General features: G+C 43.1%; 6 protein-coding genes and 1 long non-coding RNA gene across 16 annotated transcripts in view; 2 read left to right on the forward strand and 5 right to left on the reverse strand.

Moving 5' to 3' along the window:
• Nucleotides 1-6,038, forward strand: part of LOC131878014 (uncharacterized) — a 68,878-nt gene extending 62,840 nt beyond the window's left edge. For 3 of the 6 annotated variants that reach the window (XM_059223894.1, XM_059223893.1, XM_059223896.1), the window contains 7 exons: nt 974-1,206; nt 2,430-2,622; nt 3,917-4,036; nt 4,392-4,483; nt 5,110-5,343; nt 5,412-5,555; nt 5,628-6,038. In XM_059223894.1, coding sequence (XP_059079877.1) covers nt 974-1,206; nt 2,430-2,622; nt 3,917-4,036; nt 4,392-4,483; nt 5,110-5,343; nt 5,412-5,555; nt 5,628-5,823 — 1,212 coding nt within the window. In that variant the 3' untranslated portion in view covers nt 5,824-6,038. Of the gene's footprint in view, nt 1-973; nt 1,207-2,429; nt 2,623-3,916; nt 4,037-4,177; nt 4,207-4,391; nt 4,484-5,109; nt 5,344-5,411; nt 5,556-5,627 lie in introns of those variants that run through there. The other 3 variants (XR_009372939.1, XM_059223895.1, XR_009372940.1) reach the window with 3 other exon arrangements.
• Nucleotides 2,616-3,910, reverse strand: LOC131878037 (uncharacterized). The gene is made up of 3 exons (XR_009372941.1): nt 3,567-3,910; nt 3,226-3,332; nt 2,616-2,692 (listed from the first exon to the last, which is right to left on the reverse strand). It is a non-coding gene; the product is annotated as an uncharacterized LOC131878037 (long non-coding RNA).
• Nucleotides 5,758-8,914, reverse strand: LOC131878020 (sedoheptulokinase-like). 4 transcript variants are annotated; one of them, XM_059223919.1, is made up of 7 exons: nt 8,755-8,914; nt 8,160-8,440; nt 7,742-7,887; nt 7,371-7,665; nt 6,975-7,303; nt 6,642-6,901; nt 5,758-6,574 (listed from the first exon to the last, which is right to left on the reverse strand). In XM_059223919.1, the coding sequence occupies exons 4-7, from the start codon at nt 7,552-7,554 to the stop codon at nt 6,070-6,072; spliced, it is 1,278 nt and encodes a 425-aa protein (XP_059079902.1). In that variant the 5' UTR covers nt 7,555-7,665; nt 7,742-7,887; nt 8,160-8,440; nt 8,755-8,914; the 3' UTR covers nt 5,758-6,069. The 4 variants fall into 4 exon arrangements, with proteins under 4 accessions (XP_059079902.1, XP_059079901.1, XP_059079903.1 ...); XM_059223918.1 differs by lacking the exon at nt 8,160-8,440 and having other exon boundaries at nt 8,755-8,913; XM_059223920.1 differs by lacking the exons at nt 8,160-8,440; nt 8,755-8,914 and adding an exon at nt 8,028-8,084.
• Nucleotides 8,915-9,040: 126 nt separating this feature from the next.
• Nucleotides 9,041-13,111, forward strand: LOC131878022 (tissue alpha-L-fucosidase-like). Its single transcript, XM_059223922.1, has 10 exons — nt 9,041-9,174; nt 10,569-10,751; nt 11,019-11,324; nt 11,394-11,578; nt 11,647-11,785; nt 11,858-12,228; nt 12,309-12,420; nt 12,486-12,632; nt 12,708-12,828; nt 12,890-13,111. Exons 3-10 carry the CDS (start codon nt 11,214-11,216, stop codon nt 13,084-13,086), a joined length of 1,383 nt encoding a protein of 460 aa, XP_059079905.1. The 5' UTR covers nt 9,041-9,174; nt 10,569-10,751; nt 11,019-11,213; the 3' UTR covers nt 13,087-13,111.
• Nucleotides 9,148-10,662, reverse strand: LOC131878028 (uncharacterized). Its single transcript, XM_059223928.1, has 4 exons — nt 10,462-10,662; nt 10,077-10,349; nt 9,812-10,013; nt 9,148-9,733 (listed from the first exon to the last, which is right to left on the reverse strand). The coding sequence occupies exons 1-4, from the start codon at nt 10,508-10,510 to the stop codon at nt 9,220-9,222; spliced, it is 1,038 nt and encodes a 345-aa protein (XP_059079911.1). The 5' UTR covers nt 10,511-10,662; the 3' UTR covers nt 9,148-9,219.
• LOC131878027 (transmembrane protein 237-like) lies at nt 12,501-14,805 on the reverse strand. Its single transcript, XM_059223926.1, has 6 exons — nt 14,648-14,805; nt 14,342-14,579; nt 13,958-14,272; nt 13,768-13,895; nt 13,526-13,706; nt 12,501-13,455 (listed from the first exon to the last, which is right to left on the reverse strand). Exons 1-6 carry the CDS (start codon nt 14,671-14,673, stop codon nt 13,219-13,221), a joined length of 1,125 nt encoding a protein of 374 aa, XP_059079909.1. The 5' UTR covers nt 14,674-14,805; the 3' UTR covers nt 12,501-13,218.
• Nucleotides 14,806-16,104: 1,299 nt separating this feature from the next.
• Nucleotides 16,105-17,632, reverse strand: part of LOC131878019 (ecdysone-induced protein 74EF-like) — a gene marked incomplete in the record, with an annotated part of 45,843 nt that continues 44,315 nt past the window's right edge. For both annotated transcript variants that reach the window (XM_059223914.1, XM_059223916.1), the window contains 1 exon segment: nt 16,105-17,627.

The raw sequence follows: 17,632 nt of genomic DNA on the forward strand, positions 1-17,632 counted from the left end.
CTCCTCTTCCTTGAGCGCTCTTCGTTTCGTACCTGGCATTGTTAGCGTCTTCCTCCATTGTGGCATTGTGGTTGCTGTCCTCATTAAATCACATATAGAGCACGTTTTGACAGCTCAATGGCGATATGGAAGTAAAGTGGTAAGCATTGGAGCAAGTACTGTACTGCACATACCTATTGTGCGTTCTGTACTTCACATACGCAGACCACTGCAGTCTTGTACTAGTCTGAATGTACGTTGCCTGTTAATCGGATGGTTTAGATGCATTTGGGGAGATTTCCCCTGGTAAAGGAATGAAAGAATGCATCAGATCCGCCCCGAGATGCCAACGCTTTCATTCATTTTAATTGCCTCCTAGGCTCAGCCAATTCTTCCTGACTAATGTCAGTCAGCCTCCATCCACGTGGTAGTGGGCAGTTGGCTGAAGAAGTCACGAGTTCGGTGGTTTGCATCTCGCTCCAGCAAAAAAAGGTCCTCACGAGGTGACACAATCTCGCGAGCAGAGAGCCAAAATGGCAAAAGACAACCAGTTTGTTCTAAAAGTGAACTCGTTAACGGGGAAAATGACGTTAGCGTAAAAAAAAGAATGATTAATGTTGGATGAAGGAGTGGACCTTGATGATTCTATTTGGATCTCTTGACGAGCTCGTTGCAACAAAAAGAGGCTCGAGGAAAGGTAGTCGGGGAAAAGAGGCGAGAGAGGAAAAAAGTCAAAGTGAATTGATTGGAAAAGGGACACTCCCCCATCAATCTGAAGAATGAATGATATTTTATCCGAGCATTTCAGACTCCACACACAATGAATACACATAATCAAGTTTGGTTCCACCTTTCTTCTTCTACCCAAATATTCTGACGAAACCGAGCTGTTTTGGTCGATCAGATTTACTCTACGACAAGATCTTGCAGAGAGGGAAAAAAATCACATCGGTGTGCGACCTTGACTTCAATATGACAATGATTTTAATTGCAGAGCCTGAATAAGGTTTGCACGGATGCGGAAACCCGCGAAATGCTTCATCGGCTTCAAAAGCAAGTGGATGTCTTCCGTCATTCCTCGGAGCGAGTTTCCTCGTCGGCCGAAGTCTACGGGGCCGTTCAGCAAGAGGCCAGAATTTCGCGGGCCATTGAGATCATGCTTCATCATGTGGACAACCTCAAACGCATTTATGAGCGAGAACATGCAGAGCTTCAAGACGCAAAGAAGTGAGTACCACCTTGTTCTTGAGAAGGGAAAAACAACTGAGTGCTCAGCGTAGTGGTCACCCTCGTGGAAGAGAATCGGTTCGAAAAGTGGAACAACGTTAGTGTTATGCCGAGGATGTGCTCATTAACAGATTCCACTTTTATTAGGTGGCGAGACAAGACAATGTATCTAGGCTCGGATTCCTCAATATGGGTCAAGTTTGATCGATTATTTTCCATGCCTATAGCAACAATTGAATCATCTAATTAGATTTAATCTGTTGTGGCTGAACGTCAAGTAGTTTGAAGACATGGATATACGTGTGGAGCTTGCAAAATGCATCTGTTTAATAACCAACCAAAGGTTCGATTCAACATTTGCAATTTAAGGTTGGCCCTGACGAGAACAATTATTTAGTGATGATCAAAGACATGGGAAAACTGATCTTGTTTTAGCTGTTTGGTTCAAAAAAAACTTGCGAAATTTATTCTTAAAAGGCCATTAAGCGATTTAGTTGCTTGCAAGTCTAGCATCAATGACCATTGAGTAGTCCCTAAAGCCGTTTGTCAATGGACCGAAACTAGAAATAAAAATTGCAATTCTCGTTGCATACTCAAGAGACATTTTGGTCAAGTTTCCAAATGGCCTTTTCAATTTTACGCCTATCATGCCTTTTTTCCATTAAAAGTATAGTCACTTTTGTTAGGTGAATATATATTATAGAACTGCATACATTTTTTGACTTTTTTCAACGATACGGTGTATCTTGCAATTAACCTTCGCACTTGGTTTTTCCGGCTGAAAACGGCACCTTCTCACAGATCACAACCACTGTCAGTATTTTTTCACCACCACGTAATTTTCTCACTTTCAATCAACACTCTTTGCATTTCGTGGGAAACAGGGTCGGTCATGGAGAATGACCAGATGACCTGTGTTTTGCAATATCAAGCCGAAATTTGCCACTGTTGTTGCTTGCTTTCCCTCCATTTTCTTTGTTATGAGAAGAGAGGCCAAACGGCTCCACAAATGGCAGTGGAATAGGCGCATTGTGTTAAATCTCTTACAGCCAATAAATCCTCCAGTTTATCTCACTATCAATTTCAATTGGCCCATTCGCTCCATTCGTTTTGTTTCAATGGGCCCCCTTTAGTCGAAAGTCCAGACTCGGCAAATTAGGTTCCAGATTCCGTTAGGGGAAGAATGCCGTACAATGTAACGCTTTGCTTTGTCCCATTTCCAGAATCCTGGCCGACAATAATTTGTCGATTGCTGCCTCCAATTCACTCTTGGGGGCGGGTGGAGGTCTGTCCGGAGAGGCTGGTCCCAACAACTCATCCAACAAAGCCAATTCCAATCGTATGCGGTCCATTTCTGTCATTAACCCAAGTGGAACAGCAGTCACATTTGGACCTGGAACTAATGGTGCCAGCTCGGTGAGTCGTCGGGGTCTTTTTTTATGGCTTGAGAGTGGCCATTCGTTAGAGCACCAAATGACCTTAATCACTGCAATTTGGAAATGGGGACTTGTTAATAACAGCCATTGGTTATAGAAGGTGTTGGGATAATTTCTTGCCAAATTCAATGCTCGACGGTTGATCTGGGATCTAAGAAAAATGAACAGAACGAGATTTTTTGTTGCGAGGCAATGCCGGTTTGAATTTGCCAGTTAATCCTTCCATAACACTCATAGCCAAGAAGAACCAACGCTTTTTTTCGCGATCTTTGGTTTTATTTTCCCATGCGATGCAAGTTGAAGGCATTGGCAATTACAACTAACACTGCATGACTACATTGTGGTTGAGGAAGTTTCAAAACTGCAATTTATGTGATGGAGTGGTCGAGCACAAAAAAGTCCTGAACCAAAGAAGGAAAATCCGATACGCGCTTTTATGCTCAAACATCCTAAATTATAAGTAACGTGAAGGTTTTCCCCCTCTTTTGAATAACAAGAACGATAACAACAGGTTTGCGTTTCTAGGAAAATTCTTCAATTATTTTCCTGAACACATGAATTCGCACACGTAATGGTTTGATACCTTAATGGACAGCTTACAAGCATAAATGTCAGAGACAAGTTTTGCAAACGAACAATGAATGCCACACTCTTTTGGCGATTTCGATTCCAGACTATGAGAACTTCGCTCTGCAATTGAACAAGATGGAGCATTGGTTATGCAGAAAAAAACTAGCAAATCTAAAGAACGAAGTAATTATGCCGAGAATGAGCAAATGATTTCCAAACCAAGGTAACGACAGATTTCCTTGCTTGGCAAAAAACACGTCGAGTTTCCGCATATTGCAAAATTCACTTGAATTTCCAAGACATTGGTTAAAATTCAATCCATTCTGCGAATGAATGAATGAAAGACAAACTAACCACCTAGATTATGAATATGGTAAGGAGTAAAATCAGGACCGGACGGAGTATGTTGTTGGTTGTGTAGCTATCGATTTACGTTATTCGAGATCTAAATCCCGATAAAGACCACCGACATGTTTCGAATAACACTGCATGACATAATATGGTATACTTTGGTGATGGTTTCAAGTATCCAAACATCTTAATCCGAGTTTCATAGTTAGTGTCTGGGCTGCCTGGTACCTAAACCTTCCTCTTGTTTCTCAACTTGAAAGTATACGTAAGAGCAAGCAGCTCAAGTTAAACTAACCCGCTTAGACAAGGGAAACTCGATCCGATCAGATTCAGAGTCTCATATTTTCATGTAGGGTTCTCCCAAACTGAGGCGTGCTAGTGTGGGCGTGCCCCCCGCGTCCGCCCTCAGATCTCCCAATCCCAATCGTCGAAATGTTGTCGAATCAGGACAATTGTTGCCCTCATTTCAAAAGGTGATTATTGCGAAACCATATCCATTCAATCCATATTATGCCATGCCATTCCCCAAATGAGTAGTTCCAAAATCATGTGGCTAGCCTCATTTTTGGTTAGAACGTTCTCTTTAAGACAAATTACAATTGTATTTCACGCAGCTCCTTTGATCATGTTTCAATCCCAAACGGTGAGTCCATTCATGTTCAAAAACGAGCTTGAGGTTTTTCTTTTCTTTTTATAAATACTTCACCTTAAGAGTTCAGTTGATGCACTTTCCTTCTAAGCTCAGTCCTAATCAGCTGTCTATGTTTATGGTTTTGCCCCCATAACAAAAGGCGGCAAATTTGAATAACTCTAACCTCACATTTTCAGGCTATTCGCAAACAAGCCACCACCGTTGGACCGGCTCGAAAGACCTCAAGTTCTGGGGGACTTCGAATGTATGGCGCTGAAGGTCGAGAAAGGTAAAGAAGAGCCACGACAAAAAGCAAGAGAGGTTGAAATATGGCTTTCAAGTTGCAAGCCATAACAGGCTACATATGTGCTATGTACGAGGACAATGGTCCGGACTGTGCACGCGAGTGAGGAAGGAGGGAGGGACAAAAGAATTACGCGTATTTCACACTTAATTACCAAAACGAGGGCCTGAAAGTACTGCTGATAGTAGTGGTGGTGCTGCTGCCTCCAGGTCCTTTTATAAAATGCTTTGAAGTTACAAATGAATGAATGAATGATGGCCCTTTTGTTTCACGGTGGCTTCCGATTTTGTCGGCCCAAGAAAATATAATGCCGCACAAAGGAGATTTCTGGCGTAAAGAGCGATCCAAATGCACAATAATATTCTAAGTACCAAGTAGAAAACGGCAATAAAAAGTTTAGTGCCGGTTGAGAAGGGCCTCGAGAAAAAATAAGCACAAGCTCTGAGCTCGTTTGCTATAAAGGCAAAAATAGCCTTGTTTTCTCTGGCCAGAGTTACGGTGAAATATCTGAGCAAATGCCTGAGAAAGCGAAGGCAAGGCAAGTGCCTTGGGTGGCAACCCACGTGATCTTATTTGTGGGATCTCGGGCCTAAAATGATTTGCAATTTCAGCTGCTTCAGCACAATTTCTGAACATGGCGAGGTTACTTCCGGTGGGAAGTTTAACGATTCCTTCGAAAGCCGCGTGGCTGGACAATTTGCACAGAATGAGGGATTTAGAGGCGATTCCAACAACAATAATAATAATAATAACCATCATGTGGCCAATGGTGATATCTTGAAGAAGAGCGACGACTTCAATGCCATTCCCGAATATGGGGCTCGAAATCGAAGATCCGACCGAGTGTACGTGCCTCCCTATTCCACGTTCGGATATCAGTATTCATATCAATGAAGACTCTTTTATCCTTCAGAAGGTCAACTTCGCTAATAGAGCCCGTGAAGGAGGAGGAGGAGGACGCCATTTTGGAAGAAATCGACACCTTGGCCCTGAAACGGGATTCATCCCCAGCTCCCCACGCGTTCCGAAGAGTAAGGGAGCTCCCTTGGCTTTCATAGTAAGAGCCATATTCATTCTTATACATACAGTATACTAGATCTCTTGGGGATTGACCGTATTTCTGTTCTAGTTTGAGAACGTTGAGGCAATATTTTCGACACTTTATGGAATTGTATGAAGAATTCACTTGGCCTTGGGATTGGGATGAGACTATTTTAGGCGTGCGCTACGCCATCACCGGAGTTCTACTTTTTGCGGCATTTATATCCCTAGTTTTTACCTTCTTTGGCGGAGGAGGGTCTGTGAAGGTCACAGATGCAACATGAGCATCTTGATGCTCGACAGTGAACAGAAGATCCCAAATCTGTGATAATTGAGCAAGTTTCTTGGCGAAATGTATTGATTGTGCGCCTCGGAGGACGTCTGGGTTCAAGGAAATCAAGCCAAACGTGCCATTGTTCATTGTCCACTCGTTGATTGTGATATAAATAATCATCATGAAAGCAATGATACTAATGATAATAAAAGTTATGATGTTAAACGCAATAGTTATTTCAATTGGATCCCAAATATTAACGTTTCAAGTAATCCATGGTAAACAAGGCTGCTCCAACGCAAGCATTTCCTTTGGAATTGAAGTCGACGGCCATATTAGTGAGTTCCAGGTTAGTCAGATCCTCCTTCGATGATGCCTCAACCACGGCCAACCCAAAGGTTTCCTCCATGGCCTTGATCAGTCCTGGATTTCGAATCAAGCACGAACCCGATCCCACGATTCGTGTCAGTCCGTTTTCAATAAGTTTGTCCTTCGGACACATGGAGGACAAATTCCTCGCAATCCCTTGATACATGGCCAACACCACCGATCCCAAGTGATAGCAGTTCTCCGGCCCAATATTGGAGATGGATCCTCGTCGATCGGCATCATGGCGTTCACCAAAAATACACGGATCCATGTGAAGCTCGGTGGAAGACTGTTCAACGGCGGCCAGTTTCAGCTTCGTCCAAATCTGGTCTTGGTTGAAACCTCCTCGTTTCGGAATGACTCCTGCTGGGTTGTTGGGAATGCCACCTTTTCTGCAAGAATGGGCACAATTACACACAGAACATGAGCAATAACCATCCAAGCATATTCATAACTCACGGCTCATCTTGCTTGAGCAAAAACGCTGACCACTGTTGCAAAGTACGAACAAATGAATCCAAAACGTTTCCTCCATTGAGGGAAGCCGCTGTTGCAAGATAAGAACCACTTTCGTAAGGCAAGTACTCGATGGTGGCATCCGGATCGAACACTTTCGGAGGAGTGAAACCCAAATCCATGACGAACGATATTTGAGCCGAAGTCGACACATTGACCACGGCATCTGTCTTTGGGTTCTCGAAAGTAGCCCGGACAGAGCACTAAACGCGAGAAACACGAGAAACATATCAAAATACAGTTCAATCTCATTCAAACCAGAATATGCGTGTCTACCTGTAGATCTCCCATTGGTGCCTTTACTTTGACCCCAACTGGAATGACGCCCCAACTTGACGTCAAAGTACCAATGTCCGACCCAACTTTGACAATTTTGGGTAACATGTCAATGGGAAATCCAGAGTTCTGAAGAATCTCGTGGTTCCACTCTTCTTCGATGGTGTTAAAGAAGCCCCAAGAAGCGGCATTTTGAGGCGACATTTGGGCTCGATCACCACCAATCAGTTTCAAAGCCACGAAATCCATCACTGTCCCACATCGGTCAAACTGGGTCAGATATTCTGGACGATGCTTTAGAAGCCAGAACAAAGTGGCACAACCGTAACCTGAGATGGGTTTTATTTGAATTGATAATCGACTAATTTCGGAACGTTGTGGTTAGTAGTTCTTTACCTGTAGCGATCCGGAGATGAGATTGACTACGAGGTAGATCTTCGATGAACTCGGAGGAGCATCTTTGATCCTGCCATGTGAATAGGGGGGATAAAGTGGGCTGCTCGGTGTGCACATCAGCCGAGTTCCACATTACAACCCCGTGCATTTGACCGCAAATGGCGACATGTGAGACAGCCTTCATGAAATGACTGTCGAGCACTGATAAGCAAGAACGAACGATCCGGATAATTTGGAGAGCATCTTGAAGATCAGCTCCAGGAACATGGACTTGCTCCTCTCGCCCAATGCAATTCTATGGGAAATTGACACATTTGGTACATGGTATATGGGGGAAACGGTTGAACACAAATCGGTTATGCGTTACTTACTTTGGTGGCCTTGTAGCCGGATTGTAGAAGATTGCCCCTCTGAGCATCCACCAACGCAATCTTTACGGATGAGGTTCCAATATCGATGCCCAGAATGATTTTACCATTCCTCGAGGATTTTCGGTGTCTGACCACATCTTCATGACCTGGAATGTTCGACATGACTTTCAGATCACAACTTTGCTCTGGATTCTCAACGAGAGCTAGAGGCAAGACATAATAAAAAAAAAACAGGATTTGTTTCGTTTATACAACAAACGTGCACCACATGGATCGAATTTCTTACGATCAACTGTGAACTAACGCTGGACTGGCAGTGTCTAATCGAAGGCAGAAAAGACGGCAAATACGTTATTGCAAGTTGGAAGCTTACATGTACGAACAGTACTTACGGACGCACGTACAGTACAACACATACGGGTATGTAGGTAGGTATGAACCTATGGTAGGCACATGTGCAGCTTGGTTCGTTAGCAGGCCTTGGAATTTGAAATAATATCTATCCCGGTTTTTACGTAAGACCAGTCCCTTTGAATAATCTGATCACAATACGTCTTCAGCATTGTTTGGATGTAGAAATATGATATCTTTGAGTACACAAGGGAAGCGTATTGGTCAGAGTGAGCTTACTTCTTGCTCTGCGCTCTTGAAAGACCCAGTCTCTTGAAGTGTAAATAGGGATTCTTTCTCAAGGAGACTCTGGTGGATGAAAAATTACCTCCAATCAGGTCTCTACTCATTGTCACGACGTCTGCCGACGATTATTAATATAGACAGCTGAGAAGTACAGGTGTAACTAAAAAATCAATGCTTCTTGTTTTCAGTGTTAGGGTATTCGCAGATTCTTGAAGTTAAGGAATGCGCATGCAGACGTCAAGATAAGGCTATTGAATACGTGTCCCAAAAGGAACCTAGATGGACATGCCTTTTCCGCATATGCCATTGGATGTCGTATACTAAGGCTAACTTGAACTGCCAGTGAAGTATTTATATATGAGCATGTTTGAACTTACCTGACATTGTTCGGTATTAGCGAGAATGCCATGCAAATGTCGTTTGGAGTGTTTTTATTTGTTGTTATGTAACACTTTTTTGGAGCCTAATATATACCATACAGAACTACGTCTTTCAGAACAAGTGGATGGCCTACTAAACGTTTTCAATACCTGCTTTTTATTTTGAAATGATTCACACGTTTGAAAAGGGCGCGAAGTCATTGTTGTGATTCCTCTCAAAAAAAATTCTCCCACAAATCAAACTTTGAGTGGCTGCTTCAAAAAAGAAGTCACAAGCATGGCTAATGTTCATGACATTTTGTTAAAATGACGTATATGTGCAAAAAATCATTTTCACCGATTGAACGTTAGTATGAAAGAATATTACGAAAACTACCGACTCATCGTCAATTGGTGTCATAGCAACCAATGCTTCAGGTGTGTATTTCATTCAGACTATCAGATCTGAATAGGCAATTCGGTTCACAAGAACTTGATTTCATTGTTAATCCGGTTCACTTTCCAACTGCGCATTCCTTTCGAAATCATGCACGATTTAAGCCCTTGCAAGGCGCTTTTGAGGTCTGCATCGCGTCCGATTCTGTTGCCCAAAGCATTCTTTATATAATTGGGACATCCGCGCACATAGCACTTCTGGTCCGGATTGTTCAAGATCGCTGTGCCACACCAATGGTACAAAGAGGCTAGAACAGCCTGACCTTTGTCACTCAACCGGGAGGAATAGGGTTGAATCCGGGATAGCAATTTGTTCAAGAAGGCCTGGTCCAAAGACAGGGCCTCATTCAACGAAAGGTTCAGATTGGCCGCGGACAAACCAGCCCTGGCCACTTTTTGTTGGGTGTTCAAGCCCAAATAGGGACTCAATTTCTGAATGATATTGGTTGGAACTTGACGAGTGGTCAACTCTCTCTGTCCTTGTTGTCCCAAATCAACTCCAGATGCAATGGTAACGCCCGATCCAGGGGTCGGAATGTATCTATAGAAAAAGTTAGCATTCCGCGTCAATAATTGGGTGGGGTCCGCTCGAGAGAGACCTTATTGAAACACACGATACCCAGTCAAGTAGATTCCACCCTCCTCGTCACTGACATGCTTTTGGACCACTGAAGCCCGAACATTCTTCAAGCAGCACCTCATGGCCGAATTTCCGGGACATTTCCCACTCACGCTGACCGATGAACACGTGGTGTAACTCTGACACACTCCCCCGAGACTGCCGCAACTGCCGCTTCCCGTTGAGCCGGGAGGTGTGGTGGCTGGGTAAATCAAATGAAATCGTAAAGCAACTTGATGTGTTTATGGAGCAAGAAGGCCCTTACCCGTTGATTTTATGCAGCACTTTACACCAGCCGGTTGCCTGGGACATTTTCCGGACAGTTGCCGCCCTCCTGAGCAATCCCCTTGGTTTAAACAGTGACCACCTTCGGATGTGCATTGCCGTTCATCATAAGGGATGGAAGTGCAACATTTGATGTTGCCGGGTTGAGTGGGACATCGTCCCGAGACGAACTTATTTCCAGGACATGGTGACGAGGTCGGAATGCAATAGCCACCCGCATTCACGCAGCTGGCTTCATTGTAGTAGCAAAACGCTAAAAATAGACAGGGGTTTGCTATCAGTCACCTACACCAAAGTGCCGATATTATGATTTAAAAAATGCAAAATAACCTCCGCTTTACTTGATTATCCTTAACGTTATTTACCCTTGTTCAGCTGAAGTATGACCAAAGTTAAGCCCGTCAAAAACCACATCGTGCTCGAAGTAACGGTGATGGACTAAATTTTTCCGATTGGCTCGAACTTCTTATAGGGTTTCTCAAAGATGGATTCAAGTGTTCCAATAATCGACAGCCTTATCAAAATGACTTTGTAATATTCCTGGACACAAAGGCTATCCGAGCGTGTGATCAAAAGCAAGATTCAATTCACAATACATCACTTGTGCAAATCATCCAAAACTGCCTCAAAGGAAGCATGGCATGGAAAATCCCAGGTACGTTGGTAAATAGTTTCAAGATAGGAACGACGTTTCCTGTTGGCAAGCGTCGAGTGCCGTGCATGCATTTGCAGATTTTCCGTCGTTAAGTCATACGAAATCCGTAATAAAATGGCCCATTACAATGGGAGTTTATGGCAATTGTTTGAAGACACAGACATTTTGTCAATATTTCCCAACATGGACAAAAACTACCAATCAGTCAATGACCCAGATTGTGCCGCAAACCGCATTGATTAATTTATCTCTTCGCTTATTCACCAGGTACATAAGCAATATTCCCGCCTTTGTAGTTGGGCAGTGAGTTGTAGAAAAAACACCGGTACGGAAGACTCGAAAACCTGTTTTCGATTGAGCCTGGGATTCTCGGATTAGGAAGCTCAACTCCCCTTAGATACTGGAGTTTCATCCACCCTAAAAGATCAGTTGGAAACATTGGAATTGGAGGAGATATTCGCAATGAAGTCCTCTTCTTTCCTCGTTGCTTCCATCTTGGTGGCCATTTTGGCTGGAAGTTGGGCAAAATATGAACCCACTTGGGAGAGCTTGGACGCCAGACCATTGCCTCAGGTGAGTTTACAGAAACAATCATGAAATACTGCTAGGTTTTTTTTGCTTCTTCCAAACGTGTCTTTTTAGTGGTACGATGAAGCCAAGATTGGGATCTTCATTCACTTTGGCGTATACGCTGTGCCTGCTTATACATCAGAATGGTTTTGGTGCTTTTGGCAATGCCCGGACCGAAAACTCCAATATGTGGACGATTGGATGAAAGCTCATTATGCTCCAGGATTCACTTACCAGGATTTCGCCAAAGATTTTACGTGAGTATCTGTCACCCAATCAGGATTTAGTTGAAACTCGGCTCAAATCGAGGTGTGCTTGTCCCAAGGCTGGAATTCTTTGATGCGACTGAGTGGGTCAACCTTTTTGAGAATTCCGGCGCCAAATATGCGGTCTTGACTTCCAAGCATCATGAGGGATACACGCTCTGGCCTTCCAAGCATTCGTTCTCGTGGAACTCGATGGATGCAAGTATCCTTGGGCTTAAAAAATGAGATCGATCTATTCTTTTATTATCCTCACTTTCGAGGTCTTTCTAGGTCGGTCCCAAGAGGGATATCGTTGGTGAGTTCTCCGATGCCATGAAGAAATCCAGCCTCCATCTTGGCCTCTACCACTCTCTCTTTGAATGGTTCAATCCGCTTTACCTGGCCGATAAGAACAACAACTTCACCACCACCGATTATCCCGACACTAAAGGCACTGCTGAGCTCTACGAACTGGTGGAGGCTTACGAGCCCGAACTGATTTGGTCGGATGGGGATAGCGGACCCGTAGAATATTGGAAGAGCCGCGAGTTCTTGACCTGGTTATACAATGATTCACCCGTGAAGGACAATGTGGTGGTCAACGATCGGTGGGGCACAGACACTCATTGCTCCCATGGAGGGTTCCTCAATTGTCATGACAGGTTTGGAATTTGCTTCATGTTCCGGGTTCTCATGGAGTGTTTGAAGCTAACTTTGATTGTCTTTTTTTCATACTGCAAAGATATAATCCCGGTTCAGAGCAAACTCGCAAGTGGGAGAATGCCATGACTTTGGATCGCCATTCATGGGGAAATCGAAAGACCATGAAGGCCAGCGACGTGTTAAAACCTGAGGTAAATCATAGGGATTTCCTCACCAACGGAGATGAAATATACGAAAGTTAAAAAATCATTTCCAGGAACTGTTGGAGACCTTGGCTCAAACCATATCCAATGGCGGGAACATTCTCATCAACGTTGGGCCAACGAAAGAAGGGGTGATTCCTCCCATTCTACAAGAGCGTCTTTATCAAATGGGTGGATGGTTGAAACACAATGGAGAAGCGGTATGATTTGCGTAGATAGGTATATTGTCTTTTGCGAAAGATACAATTGATTCGACAACGTCGATTTCGTCACAGATTTACAGTTCCAAAAAGTGGACCTTCCACAACGAGACCAACCACGTTTACTACACAGCATCGTCAACTGAAGATGCCATTTATGCCATCTTCTTTCAATGGCCCATTTCGAACGTTTTAAGTAATAACCGATACATTTTGTGATTTTTCTTCAAAGTGTCAATACATTTCGCCGATTTCAGATCTGACACATCCTGTGGCCACCGTTCAAACCAAGATGACGATGCTCGGAACCGATGCCAAAGTTAGCTTTCAACAGAACCAAGATAAACTTTCGGTTATGCTACCCAATATGGCGGAAGTTCAGAGTCTTAAACACGCCTGGACTATCAAATTGACATATATCAAATCTGAAAGACACCCCAATGAAATATATTAAGTTTGAAATGGCTTTTGCCCTGAAATATTGTTTCTTGGCTTTCTTTTGCGCTTTGATGGCCTTGATATAATTCGATTCACAAGCACCGTTTATGGAGCAGTTTTTCATTTGTCGGGGACCTCTAAAAGGCGATTATGCTAGCTTTGGACCATCTCGTTCAATGTTGTGCTGGAGAGTGAGGTTCGACATTGAGATAGTCGGTGTTTGAGTTCGCGATTTGGGAAGTTTTCGGAACTTCTGTAATGTCCGCAAATGTTTGTGCAACAAATCAGTGGAAGGTCGCAAGGCAACCAGAATCCACCCGAGGATTGCGCCCAAGCAACGGCAAAGATTGAGAATGTTCCACGTGGAGAAAGTGGACTCGTGCTCCTGAAGAACCGCACGCCATTAATGGGCTGAAGAAAATCCATGTATAATCTCATAAACACTAACAACTGACCTTGTACTCTAGGCTTTCTAGGTAGGTTACATTGACCCGATGAAGGCTCAGACGATCGTCCAATGTGACATTAGTCAGAGTGATGATCAAAGTCGAGGCATATACGAAAATGGCAATGCCTCCAGATTTGAGGGTGAAGAGTTGTTGCAATTGACTCCAAGTGATTTGGGCAATATCGTACCTAAATTGAAGAGAAGTTCATTAAGAATCTCGTTCTATAGAATTGCAGAAAGGCGATTTACCTGTCTAAAATGGAGAGCATACAGATCACGGTCAAGAAATAAAATGTAAAGTGAAATGGCTGAGCCAAGGGAGCATACAAATCGATAAAGTCCAGGACGGATATGTCTTCCCCCGATAGAACGTAAACCTAACATGAGTGAGTATTGTTATATTCTAAGGTCAATTTAGAGCAAACAGCCCCATTCTTACTGTGACCAGTTGCCAAAACCCCAATCCAGCGAGAAACCCGTGAGAAAACACCCCTATGGATCGAAACATCTTTTGAAAGTCCAATCCAAAGTCCAGGGGCGTTTGTTCTGTGGCCGAGAGACCTTTGGCAGATGAAGTTGTGGCCAATGTAGCGGTACTTTGACCCAGTTTTACCGGATGGGTTCGCGTAAATCCACTTCCTCGTTGTTGATACACTTTTCCCACTAAATTACTAGCGGGAAAATTGGAGGGTGTGACGGGCGTCGGAACCCGGCTTATGGGCTCGTTTTCTCCATCTACACTATGTAAATCATCCTGAAACCGAGAATCGAGAGTGACGCCATTGCTCATTGAATCTGGGTTGGTTTGATTAAAGGTTGTGACCTCGAGTCCTCGGATCACTGATGCCATGGTGGGATCTTGGAACGAGGTGGCGGTTTTGATCTTCTTTCTCCTTTGGCGCTTCTCTTTTCGCTTTTGATCCCGGACTTTGAGTTGCTGGTTGGTGGCTTCATTCTCTCGATCGAATGAAGATTGTTTCACGGCTCGATTGGGTGGGATGGTCTTGGATCGACTTTCCTTATGGTCCACCTGCTCGCTCACCGTGCTGATTGGATCCTCGCTGAAAAGAAGGTGGATGGGACCTTTTTGACCATGGCTAGTCACAAGTATGACAAATTCAAAACCAACCTGTTTGTATTACGTGTGGTTCCCATGATTGGAATTCAATGAAATGATAGATACACTTCGCAATGAGAAAGTTCCTATTCCAGGTATGGCTGCAAAGTTGAGGTTGCGTTGAAACAATATGGGTAAGTTTCGTGTCTCGAAACTTTTTTATGATTCATTTACCTAGTCCATCTTAATTCGGACTTTTTCCTAACAAATCAATCTCCCACCATCAATTCCACAACCTTAGGAACTAAATGAAACCGTTTTAGAAACATTAGGCTATTACACAAACACTACTGATGTCCTTATGATAAAAACAAGTTCATTTCCTTGTCAAACTGACTTGCTCTTGGCTTTGACTGTGTGTATCAACGTACATTGCTCACTGTATCAATTTCATCTTATGTGGATAAGGTGACTTTGATTCATCTTATTCCATGCGACCAATTCACATTGCACAACATCTCTAATACCCATTTGCCTTCTTAAAATACGCACATCATCGGGTGCTCCCTTATATTCTCGATTCTCTTTGTCTTCACGCAATATGGTACCAGAACTAATTTGTGATAAATCTTGTCGCTATTCTAAGCTGGTCTTGTAAATAAGACTCTACTTAGTGTTGGATTATCATAATTCTTGTATATTTTCTTAGAATGCTCAGTGAAATCGTCACATCAGTACTGCATATAGATCATATATTTGAGGACAAATTAACTCGAGAGAATCATCATGATTTGTTGGGAGTTCAACTTCAAGGAATGGGGAAACGGGGCGGGGGTTGTTAAATCTGGAAGTCGTTTGGGGCACAAACTCGGTTCACAAATGGAGAAGGAACCAAACGGGTGGGAATAAATGCTGAAAATATGTACAAAACATGCCCAGATTGCGTGGCGTTTTCAGCGGAAGGAAAACAAGGCTGGGATGGATAGTAGGCGAAGAGGGACCCCCAAGAGGATAGGGCAGCATTATGGATGATGGGCGTGGGTTTAGGTGTGTATGTAGTATGTAAGTATGTCTCAGGGAACCATGGAATGACTTTGTCTCAATTGGCTTGTTTTGAGCGGCCCTTGTTTTAGCATAAAAAAGCAAACAAATACATCCTGAGAGCGGCTGGCAATCAGAGAGTACGTGGTTTGGAAATAGAACGTAACCAAGGAGTACAAAAGAAAGAGGGCTGTTGTTTGTTCGAAAAAATGGGGCAGTTCTGAGTTTCATCTAAGGAAATCATATCCTATATAGATGTGAAGAGACGGGAAATAGAGATAGATAGATAAGGGAGGGATTTGAGAGGGGGGAGGGTTGAAGAGGGGTAAACCCAAAAGGCTCGTGCGTTTCAACGATGGATCAGTAAGCTCAAAAATTGAAGTTGTGGGGTATCCTGAGATCATCCTAGGTTCGTTCGTTCGTTCGTTCGTAAGAATCTTACATGACGGCGTACGCAATCATAATAGTACTTTGTTTACGTGTAGCAATCATAAAGTTGTCGTTCATGAAAGAAATAAAGAAAATCGTCCTAGATGGAACATCACTCTGCGTTTCTTCGCGTTTTTAGGTAATGTATTAGTAACAGTAGTAGTAGTAGCAGTAATAGTAGTAGAAGAAGTAAAAGTACCTTTGCATTCGCATGTATGGAAAGTGGATGGAGAAAGAAGTGGAAGGCGGAATAGAGTGAAAGGAAACTAAAGAAGAAACGAGATTCGATTTTCAAAGTTTCTGGGGTTGGTTTGTTGGTTCGTGGATTGGTTTGTTGGTTGGTGGATTGGTTTGGGTAGTGTAAGTACATACTCATACGTACAATACACAAGGTGGCGGGTATGAATGAATCTTGGTTTCCATCACACTTCGGCGTTTGGCCGAGTTTCCGTCGTTTAAGGAAACTTCTTGATTCAGTCACAGACAGATCATTGCCAACAGGAGAGAAAAGAATTGAGGCAATAATAATAATGAAGATGATGATGGTGATAAGCGGCAATGAGGATCAGCTACGATTGTGACTATGTTCTTCACCAATTGTTGAATGGCCTTTTGCTTCGTTTAGTACTTCAATTTCAACTGGGAAAAAGAGGGGAAAATACTTTATAGCAAAAATAGAGCGCGAACAGACATTCGGAGCGATGTTGTTCCTTGGTTGATGAAAGATTTCTCAAACAAATGGACGTGTTCCTGATTTCGAATTACTTCGTCACAATTTTAGTTCCTCCCTTTTAGACTAGGGAGTTTTAGGAGAGGGGGGGGGAAAGTTTTCTGCAAGAAAAATAGTCGGCCTTACAAGCATCACAACATTGAGATATCAATTTTTCGTAAGAGAAGGACTGATTCACAATTTCAGAAAAACTACCAAGATTCAGGCGCGAAAGTTACAATAGTAATTGTAGGAGCAGCAGCAGCGGTAGTATTAGTATCAATAGTAATAATAGTAGTGGTAGTAGTATCAATAATAATTCTTGTAGTAGTTGTAGGAGCAGTAATTGTTGCAATAGTAGCAGTACAGACCCTCACTGTGGGTAGAGTTAACAGAAATGTCACCCTAAGTAGTTTTAGTGGTAGCATAAAGAGGACGAAAAGGAAACAACGAAGAAATGGTGGTAGAAGTAGCGTTGAAGAGTAGAAATGATGTTAATTACTTTAGAGGCGGAGAAATGGAGAGACTGAAGAAATTGCTTGTTCACCCGTCGGGAGCATTCATCGCCAAATATCCAAAGGCATACAAAACGCGATGAACACTCCGACGCAAAATGCCAATAGATTCTGAGGAGTGATTTGGTATCATTTTCGATTGAAAATATATATATTCATATATTTCAGAAGGCACCAAGCTGCATACTCGAGAGCTTTTTTCTGAGACTCTCCGAGGCATCTCCCTACTTAGAGGAGAAACCGACAGTGTGTGTGTGTGTGTGTGTTTATGTGTGAGGAGGAGAATTAATGGAGATATTTGCACTTGAAATCTTGACCAGAACCGTTCATAACTTTTTGCTCTTTCAAAGTTGTTGTTACAGG

The sequence above is a fragment of the Tigriopus californicus genome, chromosome 3 (assembly GCF_007210705.1).
Source record: "Tigriopus californicus strain San Diego chromosome 3, Tcal_SD_v2.1, whole genome shotgun sequence".
Classification (NCBI taxonomy): domain Eukaryota; kingdom Metazoa; phylum Arthropoda; class Copepoda; order Harpacticoida; family Harpacticidae; genus Tigriopus; species Tigriopus californicus.